The sequence below is a fragment of the Haliotis cracherodii genome, unplaced genomic scaffold (assembly GCF_022045235.1).
Source record: "Haliotis cracherodii isolate W230 unplaced genomic scaffold, xgHalCrac1.p SCAF_8, whole genome shotgun sequence".
In the NCBI taxonomy this organism is placed as follows: Eukaryota; Metazoa; Mollusca; class Gastropoda; order Lepetellida; family Haliotidae; genus Haliotis; species Haliotis cracherodii.
The window spans coordinates 37709687-37724513 of NW_027266341.1; the positions used below are offsets into that span (position 1 = coordinate 37709687).

The 14827-nt window shown below is 43.4% G+C and overlaps 1 protein-coding gene across 3 annotated transcripts in view; it reads right to left on the bottom strand.

The window, feature by feature from the left end:
* Positions 1-846: 846 nt before the first annotated feature.
* Positions 847-14827, bottom strand: part of LOC139449817 (protein tumorous imaginal discs, mitochondrial-like) — a 30795-nt gene continuing 16814 nt past the window's right edge. Inside the window, exons 6-12 of one of the 3 annotated variants that reach the window (XM_071231358.1) lie at positions 14047-14199; positions 11811-12023; positions 6801-6929; positions 5749-5864; positions 4281-4378; positions 3932-4044; positions 2937-3025 (exon numbers count right to left, since the gene is read on the bottom strand). In XM_071231358.1, the coding sequence (XP_071087459.1) occupies positions 3947-4044; positions 4281-4378; positions 5749-5864; positions 6801-6929; positions 11811-12023; positions 14047-14199 (807 nt within the window). In that variant the 3' untranslated portion in view covers positions 2937-3025; positions 3932-3946. Of the gene's footprint in view, positions 3026-3931; positions 4048-4280; positions 4379-5748; positions 5865-6800; positions 6930-11810; positions 12024-14046; positions 14200-14827 lie in introns of all 3 variants that reach the window. The other 2 variants (XM_071231357.1, XM_071231356.1) reach the window with 2 other exon arrangements.

Here is a 14827-nt window from a genome sequence, read left to right on the forward strand (position 1 = left end):
TTGTGGCACATTTAGGAATAGCGATTTTGGTCTGAGAATTTTATTTACGTTTTAAGTATCAATTTCCTTGTTTGCAAATTTCAAATTCTCTTCCGATCTTGTGAGGTCTGTTTCTGGTTTGGCTAAACATTTCAAAGCAATATCAAGCTCTACCAGTTGATACAGTCGACTTTAGGAGCAAGCATCCTGCTAGAAATTTCGAAATAGCTTTTCTCAGGTGTATTTTCTGTGTTATATTGTGTTATATTTTGGTCTAATGTGGTTGGTTCAAGTAACTCCAGGACCTCCCCTGGGTTTATACAGCAGTTGTGAAGGGGTTTGCTGTTTGAACTTGCTGTTTTTGGAGTGGTGCAGTGTTTCAGCCTAGACAGGAAGGGGCAAAATACATTGGGTGGATTTAGACTTGTGAAAGTCCCTGATAATCCTTGATCAAAGTCAGACTGCTTTGATAAGAATCAACATAACACTACCGGTCAATTCTATGCATTTACTTTTTGCATATATTAAATGCAATGACACAGTCAATGATATACATCTGTTTCTCTCACACTCACATACATTTATTAACTATGCAAACTCAACAACAACAAATCCCATATACTGGCTCACAGATCTGTATGTACCACATCACAACTGACTTCATACATCAGCATCAGGACCAGCTGCCAGTCCCAGACAGAAGCCAGCCATTACATTCTATGCCAAGGTATAACACAAGAACACATACCTGGAACAAAGTAACATTCCCTTTGTCACATAAACCCAGAGCCCTGTTGCTGGTCCTGTACTGCGATGATACTTTTGATAACATTACATGAGTTATCTCATTTTAATGATTCTCTCAGATTCCTGATGAAACATTGCTAAAGGAACACTTACTGTTCATCTAGATGGACTGGTTTACTTAAAATATAGATTTGTTTGTTGCTGAACGTCGCACTCAGCAATATACCAGCTATATGACGGTGGTCTGTACATAATCGTGCCTAGACCAGACAATCTAGTGATTGATATCATGAGCATCCATCCACGCAGTTGGGATGACATGTATCAACCAAATCAGCAAACCTGACCACCCGATCCCATAAGTCACCTCTGACGACAAGCATGCTAGTCTCTACAACAAGCATGGGTTGCTGAAGACCTATTCTGAACCGGAACAAGCACAGGTGGCAACTGAAATGGTATTTTTTGCCATGAACTGATGAAACAGTTAAAGAACATGTTTACCTATTTCAGTCAGAAAATTAATACTGTATATGATTTTCAAAAACATTACTATTATATGGAAATATTAACAAGTGGTTCTTTTTTTTTCCAGGCATATGAAAGCAGAATCGGTGACTCTTGATGTAGAGTGTTAGAATAATTAACAGCTCAGCCATTACAAATACTAAAATATTCTGTTTCAGTTGCCTTGTATCTTATGAGCAATGTATTAGTTCTCAGTCAAAGTGATGTTCCTTCACTATCTAAGCATAAGGGACAAGGATTTTCTGACAAATAACCCAGAATAAGAATCTTCAAATTTCAGTTATCAGTTTCAGTTATAAAAATCCATGCTTGTCATAAGAGATAACTGACATTGGGATAGCCAATGGCTGATCCTCGATGCTTTTGGCTGCTTCTAACAGCTGCATCCAAGATCTCACCCTCATAGCTAACCCAATGCCCAATATTGGTTAAATCTCACAAGCTTGTCAATCCATCCATTCAAACGAGAAATTGGTTACGTAAGTAGCACTCTGCCATGAGTTGGCTGTAGGACATGAATCTCTGCAGCTGATCCCAACATCTCTGCATTCAGTATCACATCATCTCTGAGCACAGTATGGACACTACCATTCCTACTTACAGGTTTACCTGTACAACACCTTCAGCTCACAATGTTGGTAGATTAGACAAATGAATCATCTTTTCACCAACTCAAATTAAAAACATGCATATAGGTTGTCTGGGTTATATATGAGAGTAACACTTGTAATCGGGTGGCAGAAATCTCCGACTACAGACCCATGTAACCCATGAAAAAAGTGTTTCCCTTCACAATAACTGGAACGAAAAAAAGGTTTGTCAAGGTTTTTCGAGAAGGTTTATAACTCTAAAATGGGCTATCAGTTGTGTTGATGTGTGCAAAGGCTTAACAAGCATCCCATATGTAAAAACAGCTTCCAAATGATCTCAGTATAGCTGTCATTTGTCAAGACTCAAACTTTGCCATGTTAATACGGTAAATAGAATCACAGATGACTGCTTACAGGTTCTGGCCACAATGACTGCACTAACTGATGCATCGAGATGTGGAGGAGACATAGATGAAACAGCACAGGGAGGCTCACAGCACGAAAGGAAACAAATGAGAACGCACTAAATGGAGCTTCAATGCTTACACAAGGTGGGAAACCAGTAGCAACATGCAAACCCTGGTGTTCTGGACTGGAAGCAGCCTACTTTTCTTTTATGTGAACATTAGCAAATCCCTGACCACAACTTAAATTCTGGATGAAAGTCAAGACAATACAATCACATGACGAAAGAATTCTTCCTGTAATCCAGACAAGCACATTCTTTGTAAGTTCGAGAAATCAGCTCTTTATGCAGCAGAAATACTATGATGTTTTTCATGATAAAAATGTATTGATTGGCTTTCCAAATTGTGTTGCTGGCAGGCAATGTATATTTTACAATACTGCTGTACGCAGTATCAATATTGCTATATGCAGCATCTCTCAGCTGGAGCTTTTCTTCTTCATCCCCTCATCATCACTATCATCATTGTCGTCCTCACTCGTCTCTTTCTTGTCCTTGACTCTACCCGGAACTGTCTCTTTCTCGTTGTCAACTCTATCCTGAAATGTCTCTTTCTTGCCCTTTGTTTCCTTCCTGTCCTCCTGTTTAATTTTCTTATCATCTCCTTTATCATCTGTCCTTTTGTCCTCCAGCTGTGCTGTCTTGTCCTCAAGTCCTCTCAGTGCCTGTCTGATCTGAGCCACAAGTCCTCTCTGGTCATTGATGGCTTGTAGACCTGGAGGAGGGCAGTGTGTGAAGGATAATGGCACAATTTCATACAGACATTGTAATACCTGTATCGGGGTGATATCATCTTCCTAAAACACTTGCCGAAAAAGGTTGGAATTCTGGAGTTACATTTTGGTTGGAATAATGAGTCTTTGAATAGTCCAAACAAAATCGCGTAATGACCTAGACACAACATCGGATTTAATCGTGCAGATTTCAGTCAACTGCAAGTTTTTAAAAGCATGTGTACCATAAATAGAGGACGATAGAGGTTTTCCAAATCTCATAATTTTAATCAGGGTGCTCAAGTGATTTTATACACATCACGATGTAAGACCTCGTATTATTACAAAACAAACTTGACTGGGAGGCCATTTTGTTTGAAGCAAATGCGAGTGATGTGAGAGGTAAAATCTGATTGGTCAAAAGTAGGGACACAGAAGGGACATAACTCCTAATTGCCACTGTTGGCACTACCATCGAGCCACAACAATCCAGCCTAGTTCGACATGGGTTGAAACTGAACTTTTATAGCCAGGTCCACAATGAGTCTATTTGAGTTGATTACAATGACAGCGTAGTCTTGTACTTGTTACATATCATTCTAGTTGTATTGTTTTGTATTGATACACTTTCCATCTGCATGACAGAAAATCTTCCTTAACACAAGCTGCAAAACTTTGGTGAAACCAGAACAGATATTTTCTGCCTACATGATCATTAAAAGTCCAACAATGTCGGTCTGGTCATCCTCATTTCAACATTATCTTTGTATCGGTAAATTTAAACAGAAAAAGAAACAGGAACAAGGAAATCATAAAGAACTGATAATATTCTTATCTATACAAATAAATACAACTCAGTCAAAAGTGTATATTATAAAGAATTTACAGGTTAGTATTTCTATTCATACTATGAAAAGCCAGTGTTATCCAAAAAGGGTCTTTTTTATTTTGCCGAGGAATCCCCCCTCGTCTTTTTCCTCCTCATGTTTCTCACTATCACTCGTTCCTCCATCCTTCTTTCCTGCTGAAACACAGAAAAGAAGGATTTGTCTATTTAATGTGAAGATACGATGAAAGATATGCATGAGAAAATGTTCCTGATCCGTGGTTAAAGTAATTTTGAGTACTGAACAAGATTAAACTGGCTAATCACAGGATACTGAAAATATTCCAAGTCGATCTTTAAGAGTAATATAGAAATAATTATAACGATAAACAATAAAAAGAAGAAAATACAATCAGGTGTGTTCCTTCTACCTGACTGTGTTCTAGCGATGCCATCAACAGTCCCCTCCACTCCCTTCTCAAGTTCCGCATATGCCAGGATCAGAGCTTTCTGTTCCGCACTTAGGCGCCTGGCAAGATACGCAAGTTCACATAAACAAGCCTGACATCAGACTAAAATCTAGTTTCTGAAATGAACATATCGTACATTAAAAAAAGAGTTGTTCAGTTATCTTAATAAAAATATAATAAAAAGGAGCCCAGTGACTCTCTTCATTTTCAGATCTAGACTTGCCAAACATTATAGACTTGCATGGGCTGTATTTGATATATATTTGTATCAGGGTCTGTAAGACAGACTAGCCTGACATGAAAGCCTCTTTATCCACATCATATAAGAATGTTCTTACTGCATACCATGTGTTGATTCAAAGATTAGATTAGATTAGACACTCAAATAAATGTGAGGAAAGGGTGTTGGAGATTAGACGTCAGGTAAGGGGGTTGGAGATTAGACGTGAGGTAAGGGGGTTGGAGATTAGACGTGAGGTAAGGGTGTTGGAGATTAGATGTGAGGTAAGAGTGTTGGAGATTAGAAGTGAGGTAAGGGTGTTGGAGATTAGACGTGAGGTAAGGGTGTTGGAGATTAGACGTGAGGTAAGGGTGTTGGAGATTAGACGTGAGGTAAGGGTGTTGGAGATAAGAGGTGAGGTAAGGGTGTTGGAGATTAGACGTGAGGTAAGGGTGTTGGAGATTAGACGTGAGGTAAGGGTGTTGGAGATAAGAGGTGAGGTAAGGGTGTTGGAGATTAGATGTGAGGTAAGGGGGTTGGAGATTAGATGTGAGGTAAGGGGCTTGGAGATTAGATGTGATGTAAGGGTGTTGGAGATTAGATGTGAGGTAAGGGTGTTGGAGATTAGATGTGAGGTAAGGGTGTTGGAGATTAGATGTGAGGTAAGGGTGTTGGAGATTAGATGTGTGGTAAGGGTGTTGGAGATTAGATGTGAGGTAAGGGTGTCGGAGATTAGATTTGAGGTAAGGGTGTTGGAGATTAGATGTGTGGTAAGGGTGTTGGAGATTAGATGTGAGGTAAGGGTGTCGGAGATTAGATTTGAGGTAAGGGTACTGGAGATTAGATGTGAGGTAAGGGTGTTGGAGATTAGATTTGATGTAAGGGTACTGGAGATTAGATGTGAGGTAAGGGTGTTGGAGATTAGATGTGAGGTAAGGGTGTTGGAGATTAGATGTGAGGTAAGGGTGTTGGAGATTAGATCTGAGGTAAGGATGTTTTACGCCGCTTTTAGCAATATTCCATTAATATCACGATGGGGGACACCAGAAATGGGCTTCACACATTGTACCCATGTCGCTACCCGACCGCCCCACAAAAGATTAGATGTGAGGTAAGGGGGTTGGAGATTAGATGTGAGGTAAGGGTGTTGGAGATTAGAGTGAGGTGAGGTTAAGGTATTAAGGATCTTGGTTGGAATCTACTACTCACGTGGGTATTTTAATCTTGATATGGACGTAGTGATCTCCGTAGCCGTAGCTGTTGACACGGCTGATTCCCTTCCCTGGCAGGCGTATCCTCTCGTGGGACTGGGTGCCGTTGGGGATCTGGACAATATCGGTAAACATAGAAGCAAGCAAACATCTCAAGTTTAGAAGTTGGGGTATTGCTGACTACAACAGTTTCTCAGCTAAATGTGGGGATGGTGCTGGCAAGAGAAAAAAGAAATCAACCCAAATCTAGGATCTAAATCATTATCAACAGTAGCAGATCCTGGCACAACTAAGGGAAGCAACTTCTTGAGCTACATTTGGCTGCTGGGACTTCAGTGACTTGCGGTTACATTGAATCAGCTGTTCTCAGGCATATATAGTGTTCATGATGGCATAAATTCCAAAAAAACACCATCCCCGCTAAAATGTTTTCCAAAAACAATTTATGTGAGAAAGTAATCATTGTACAAGACGTTTCAGGCAGGGATTTGCAGTATATTGCATCTGGTTAGCTGGGACAATAATCTGGTGTTTGTACTGGCCATACTACTTCATTATCAATACATATTCTCAGCAGACAGTGAGTTGTGTATTATGCTGCAGTGAACAGTTTTTCGGTTATTTCACAATTTGTCAGTTTAATGTTCTGCAATGAGTGAGTGAGTGAGTGAGTGTGGTCTTAAGCCACTTTTAGCAATATTCCAGCAATATTACGAGGAGGGACACCAGAAATGGGCTTTACACATTGGACCCATGTGGGGCATCAAACCCGGTTCTTTGCCCTGACGAGCTAATGCTTTAACCACAAGGCTACCCCATTGCCCTGGAACTCGAGTGGATGCAACTCTCCACAGCGAATTGCAGCATCTAAGACAACTGGCCCACCTGTGTCCCCTAACGTAGGAAGAAAGCCCTTGATTATGTCCATGACTTTGGTGGAACCCAAAGGTACAGCGCCAAGAAAGAAGGATCAGGGCAAGCCCATGGTCATATCATCCTGTCATGCCTAAGGGAAGCAACTGATCAAGCATAGCAGAAATGCAGTCTTACCGTTAACAGTATATCGTCGTATATCCCTGGTATGCGCAGCGTACCTCCGAGGATGGCTTGTGAAAGACTAACAGTAACATCACTATGAACATCAGCTGCATCACGCCGGAACACTCGACTCTTGGCCACCTGGACAACAACAACACATAGTCATACACCGACTCTTGGCCACCTGGACAACAACAACACATAGTCATACACAGACTCTTGGCCACCTGGACAACAACACATAGTCATACACCGACTCTTGGCCACCTGGACAACAACAACACATAGTCATACACCGACTCTTGACCACCTGGACAACAACACATAGTCATACACAGACTCTTGGCCACCTGGACAACAACAACACATAGTCATACACCGACTCTTGGCCACCTGGACAACAACAACACATAGTCATACACCGACTCTTGGCCACCTGGACAACGACAACACATAGTCATACACAGACTCTTGGCCACCTGGACAACAACAACACATAGTCATACACAGACTCTTGGCCACCTGGACAACAACAACACATAGTCATACACAGACTCTTGGCCACCTGGACAACAACACATAGTCATACACAGACTCTTGGCCACCTGGACAACAACAACACATAGTCATACACCGACTCTTGGCCACCTGGACAACAACAACACATAGTCATACACAGACTCTTGGCCACCTGGACAACGACAACACATAGTCATACACAGACTCTTGGCCACCTGGACAACAACACATAGTCATACACAGACTCTTGGCCACCTGGACAACAACAACACATAGTCATACACCGACTCTTGACCACCTGGACAACAACAACACATAGTCATACACGGACTCTTGGCCACCTGGACAACAACAACACATAGTCATACACGGACTCTTGGCCACCTGGACAACAACACATAGTCATACACAGACTCTTGGCCACCTGGACAACAACAACACATAGTCATACACCGACTCTTGGCCACCTGGACAACAACAACACATAGTCATACACAGACTCTTGGCCACCTGGACAACAACACATAGTCATACACAGACTCTTTGCCACCTGGACAACAACAACACATAGTCATACACCGACTCTTGGCCACCTGGACAACAACAACACATAGTCATACACAGACTCTTGGCCACCTGGACAACGACAACACATAGTCATACACAGACTCTTGGCCACCTGGACAACAACACATAGTCATACACAGACTCTTGGCCACCTGGACAACAACAACACATAGTCACACACGGACTCTTGGCCACCTGGACAACAACACATAGTCATACACCGATTCTTGGCCACCTGGACAACAACACATAGTCATACACCGACTCTTGACCACCTGGACAACAACAACACATAGTCATACACAGACTCTTGGCCACCTGGACAACGACACATAGTCATACACAGACTCTTGGCCACCTGGACAACGACACATAGTCATACACAGACTCTTGACCACCTGGACAACAACAACACATAGTCGTACACAGACTCTTGGCCACCTGGACAACAACACATAGTCATACACGGACTCTTGGCCACCTGGACAACAACAACACATAGTCATACACGGACTCTTGGCCACCTGGACAACAACACATAGTCATACACCGACTCTTGGCCACCTGGACAACAACAACACATAGTCATACACGAACTCTTGGCCACCTGGACAACAACACATAGTCATACACCGACTCTTGGCCACCTGGACAACAACAACACATAGTCATACACAGACTCTTGGCCACCTGGACAACGACAACACATAGTCATACACCGACTCTTGGCCACCTGGACAACGACAACACATAGTCATACACCGACTCTTGGCCACCTGGACAACAACAACACATAGTCATACACCGACTCTTGGCCACCTGGACAACGACAACACATAGTCATACACAGACTCTTGGCCACCTGGACAACAACACATAGTCATACACAGACTCTTGGCCACCTGGGCAACAACAACACATAGTCATACACCGACTCTTGGCCACCTGGACAACAACAACACATAGTCATATACCGACTCTTGGCCACCTGGACAACAACAACACATAGTCATACACAGACTCTTGGCCACCTGGACAACAACACATAGTCATACACCGACTCTTGGCCACCTGGACAACAACAACACATAGTCGTACACAGACTCTTGGCCACCTGGACAACAACACATAGTCATACACGGACTCTTGGCCACCTGGACAACAACAACACATAGTCATACACCGACTCTTGGCCACCTGGACAACAACAACACATAGTCATACACCGACTCTTGGCCACCTGGACAACAACAACACATAGTCATACACCGACTCTTGGCCACCTGGACAACAACAACACATAGTCGTACACCGACTCTTGGCCACCTGGACAACAACACATAGTCATACATCAACTCTTGGCCACCTGGACAACAACAACACATAGTCATACACCGACTCTTGGCCACCTGGACAACGACAACACATAGTCATACACCGACTCTTGGCCACCTGGACAACAACACATAGTCATACACAGACTCTTGGCCACCTGGACAACGACAACACATAGTCATACACCGACTCTTGACCACCTGGACAACAACACATAGTCATACACCGACTCTTGGCCACCTGGACAACAACACATAGTCATACACCGACTCTTGGCCACCTGGACAACGACAACACATAGTCATACACCGACTCTTGGCCACCTGGACAACGACAACACATAGTCATACACCGACTCTTGGCCACCTGGACAACAACACATAGTCATACACCGACTCTTGGCCACCTGGACAACGACAACACATAGTCATACACCGACTCTTGGCCACCTGGACAACAACACATAGTCATACACCGACTCTTGGCCACCTGGACAACAACAACACATAGTCATACACCGACTCTTGGCCACCTGGACAACAACACATAGTCATACACCGACTCTTGGCCACCTGGACAACGACAACACATAGTCATACACCGACTCTTGACCACCTGGACAACAACACATAGTCATACACCGACTCTTGGCCACCTGGACAACAACACATAGTCATACACCGACTCTTGGCCACCTGGACAACGACAACACATAGTCATACACCGACTCTTGGCCACCTGGACAACGACAACACATAGTCATACACCGACTCTTGGCCACCTGGACAACAACACATAGTCATACACCGACTCTTGGCCACCTGGACAACAACACATAGTCATACACCGACTCTTGGCCACCTGGACAACAACACATAGTCATACACCGACTCTTGGCCACCTGGACAACAACAACACATAGTCATACACCGACTCTTGGCCACCTGGACAACGACAACACATAGTCATACACCGACTCTTGGCCACCTGGACAACAACAACACATAGTCATACACCGACTCTTGGCCACCTGGACAACAACAACACATAGTCATACACCGACTCTTGGCCACCTGGACAACAACAACACATAGTCATACACCGACTCTTGGCCACCTGGACAACAACAACACATAGTCATACACGGACTCTTGGCCACCTGGACAACGACAACACATAGTCATACATCAACTCTTGGCCACCTGGACAACAACAACACATAGTCGTACACAGACTCTTGGCCACCTGGACAACAACACATAGTCATACACCGACTCTTGGCCACCTGGACAACAACAACACATAGTCATACACCGACTCTTGGCCACCTGGACAACAACAACACATAGTCATACACCGACTCTTGGCCACCTGGACAACGACAACACATAGTCATACACCGACTCTTGGCCACCTGGACAACAACAACACATAGTCATACACCGACTCTTGGCCACCTGGACAACAACAACACATAGTCATACACCGACTCTTGGCCACCTGGACAACAACAACACATAGTCATACACCGACTCTTGGCCACCTGGACAACAACACATAGTCATACACGGACTCTTGGCCACCTGGACAACGACAACACATAGTCATACATCAACTCTTGGCCACCTGGACAACAACAACACATAGTCGTACACAGACTCTTGGCCACCTGGACAACAACACATAGTCATACACCGACTCTTGGCCACCTGGACAACAACAACACATAGTCATACACGGACTCTTGGCCACCTGGACAACAACACATAGTCATACACCGACTCTTGGCCACCTGGACAACAACAACACATAGTCGTACACAGACTCTTGGCCACCTGGACAACAACAACACATAGTCATACACCGACTCTTGGCCACCTGGACAACAACAACACATAGTCATACACCGACTCTTGGCCACCTGGACAACAACAACACATAGTCATACACGGACTCTTGGCCACATGGACAACAACAACACATAGTCGTACATCAACTCTTGGCCACCTGGACAACAACAACACATAGTCATACACCGACTCTTGGCCACCTGAACAACAACAACACACAGTCATACACAGACTCTTGGCCACCTGGACAACGACAACACATAGTCATACACAGACTCTTGGCCACCTGGACAACAACAACACATAGTCATACACAGACTCTTTGCCACCTGGACAACAACACATAGTCATACACCGACTCTTGGCCACCTGGACAACAACAACACATAGTCATACACAGACTCTTGGCCACCTGGACAACAACAACACATAGTCATACACAGACTCTTGGCCACCTGGACAACGACAACACATAGTCGTACACGGACTCTTGGCCACCTGGACAACGACAAAGCATGTGTAATGCATACTCAATGGTACATTTACTAAATCAACATGATTAACTTCGACTTTCCCTGGAGGTTAGTGAATGAGAGAAACACTGGAATGTGCTTTAACTTGCTGACACGGCTACTCAACAATCAATACAAATCTCGCAAAATAATTACCATCTGCAGAAGTTACTGTCCGAAACAAGTGAAACAACAGCAACAGCAATCACAACAGCAAAGAGATTCTCAGCCACACTTACTTTGAATGTAATAAAAATTTCCTGCCTGCCAACAGGCATCCTAACCGTCTGTCCATTCTCCACCCCTGCTGGGACAGGAACTGTGACTCTCTTCCTCATAATGAGGCTGCCTTTTCCGTTACACTCCGTACATGGCGTCTTGATCAACACACGACTCCCGAAGCAGTGTCTGCATGTCGTTCGCATCATGAAAGGCCCGGTGTTGATTGTTTCCTGTTACAGGTGCAATCATTATATATGTTATCATAAACTGACATAATATACAGAAATATTCTAGCTCTGAGGTGCAGCATGATAAGTTTATCTCCACAAAGACTGAAGGAAAACTTTCGTGTCACACCTTTCCGCATCTTGTCTCACATGCCTCAGGCACTTAAGGCTGAAAAAAGTAATAGTCTTGGTTCTCAGGCACTGCCCACATCATCAAAAAGTTCATTGCATATTTTGTGTTTGTTTCCATTTTCAATATTTATTGTGCATTGTGTTTAAGTATTAGGATTTTTATATTTTTTTGAAAATGGAAATAAAAACTAAACATGCAGCAGACTTTATGATGATGTAGGTGGTGCCTGAGAACCAGGACTCCTATTTTTTTAGCTATATGTATTTCAGCCATATTGACTTGAGTACAATCTGGATGTGTGGATGCCAACCAGAGATATTTCTGGCTTTAAAAAGTTACTGGAATACAGTATTTGACTCCCGTTAGACTTGGAATATTTCAGGATATCATTTTTTTTTAAAAATGGAAATAAAAAGGGAACATGCGGCGAACTTTATGATGATGCGGGCGGTGCCTGAGAACCAAGACTTTTTTTTTAGCCTTTGTTCATAGTTCATATCAGGGGCGGTCGGGTAGTGTGTTTACTTGTCACGCCGAAGACCCGGGTTCGATTCCTGACATGGGTACAATGTGTGAAGCCCATTTCTGGTGTCCTCCACCGTGATATTGCTGGAATATTGCTAAAAGCGGCGTAAAACCATACGCACTTACTCACTCACTCACTCATAGTTATCAAAATGAAACTGCAGGTAGACTGTAATAAACATGATAAACATACCTGCCAAAAGTACCTATGACAAATTATACTGAAAAGCTAACTTTTCAAATGCTAAATGATGCCACTATTGTATTACTAAAAGACTGCAATACCTGAGCGTGCTGAAGAGATGAACAAAACAAGTCAATCCTTGATTATGACACTTTTTATATAACAGATCTGCATTGGCATGTTCTGGTGGGAGTGCCTTCATAGTCTAGGAAAGAAGCTATGTTTAAGAACACTAATTGTTTCATATTACTATAGTTTAGGGCTGGGACAGGTACCTCAGGTACTCAGGTCAGGGGGGTTCTGAGTAGGACCCGGGTACCCACAGGACTATTCGGACCCATCTAATGGCAAAAATTATCTAGAAGTCCATAGTTACATTGTAACAAATGTTCACATTTCGTTCTGAATATGCACACATTCCTTCTGACTTTATATGTTTGCATGAAGATAAAACTACAGTCAACTTCAGTGTATGCATGACAAGATCGTTCTATACGAGTACCTAAATACATTTTGACAAAGCATGGTCAAACTATTCCCAATTGGACATTTGTACCTATTTCTTGAGACCTACAGGAGGTACCCAGGCAGGGTCGGTTAATAGGGGGATGGGTACCCAGACAGGGTCGGTTAATAGGGGGATGGGTACCAAGACAGGGTCGGTTAATAGGGGGATGGGTACCCAGACAGGGTCAGTTAATAGGGGGATTGGTACCCAGACAGGGTCGGTTAATAGGGGGAATCGGTACCCAGACAGGGTCAGTTAATAGGGGGATCGGTACCCAGACAGGGTCGGTTAATAGGGGGATCGGTACCCAGGTAGCAGGGATAATTCTAGATTGGGGCCTTAGGTGCCCCTAAATTTGAAAAAGGCCCTCATTTTCAAATATAATGGGGCATTTTAACATTGTGCTGTATGGGCGTACCTCTGGATTATTTAAAGTTTTCACAAAAAGGGCCCATGTCAGAAAATTCCTTGTGTGAACCGTGAGGTAGTAAATATGGACTCATCCCAGCCCTGCTATAGTTAAGGGCATGGCAGGACAGATTAACCATAGCAATATGAACGAATCAGATGTTCTTTGCCACGAAGCTAGTGTGTGAGGACATCACCAGTTAAGTCAGATGTGGAAGCTATAACTGATAAATTGTTCCATTTATTGGAATACATCTATTTAAATTACCATTCCCGTCCCATTGCAGAAATGGCACTTGACAGGTTTTGTCCCAGGTTCTGCCTTCTTCCCAGAACACTTGGGACAGACGTCCTTGACATTGACATTGATGTCCTTGTTCACGCCGCGGGCTGCTTCTTGAAACGTCAGGTCCATCATTATCTGGAAGTAGAGAAACAAACCATGGGTTTCTCAAACATGAGCCTGTGCTCAACTGGCACCAAAAGGTGCTCATGAGCCACAGTTGTGTTTGTTGATTTGTTTGTTTGTTTTTTGTTTATTATCACCACCCTCATCAATAATCCAGGTCTACGCCGGCGGTCTGTAAATAATCGAGTCTGGACCTGACAAGCCAGTGATTGACATCATGAGCACCGATCCATGCAATTGGGATACGTTGACATGCAACAACCAAGTCAAGTCAGCGAGCCTGACCACCCGATCCCGTTAGTGAACAAAGTGACACAAACACTCTGAGCTGTTCTCATCCTTGTGATGTCAAGCAATTCATTTCAAATTACATGAGATGTATATCACTTCAGGTTCTCCTCCCACATCAAGCCGACACGCCGAGGAATAACTGGAATATTGTTCAAAGCGGCATAAAACCCAACTCACTCACTCACTCACTCAAATTACAAGACCCAAATTAAATCCTGGATGTGATAAAAAAGCTAAGAGCTAAATGTTTAAGTTGGTTGCATAGTTATTATAACCTACAAGTTCTACACACGAAAAATTAAATGCGTTCCCTAGAAACTCCTCCTGGACATTTCCATTTACGATGCAT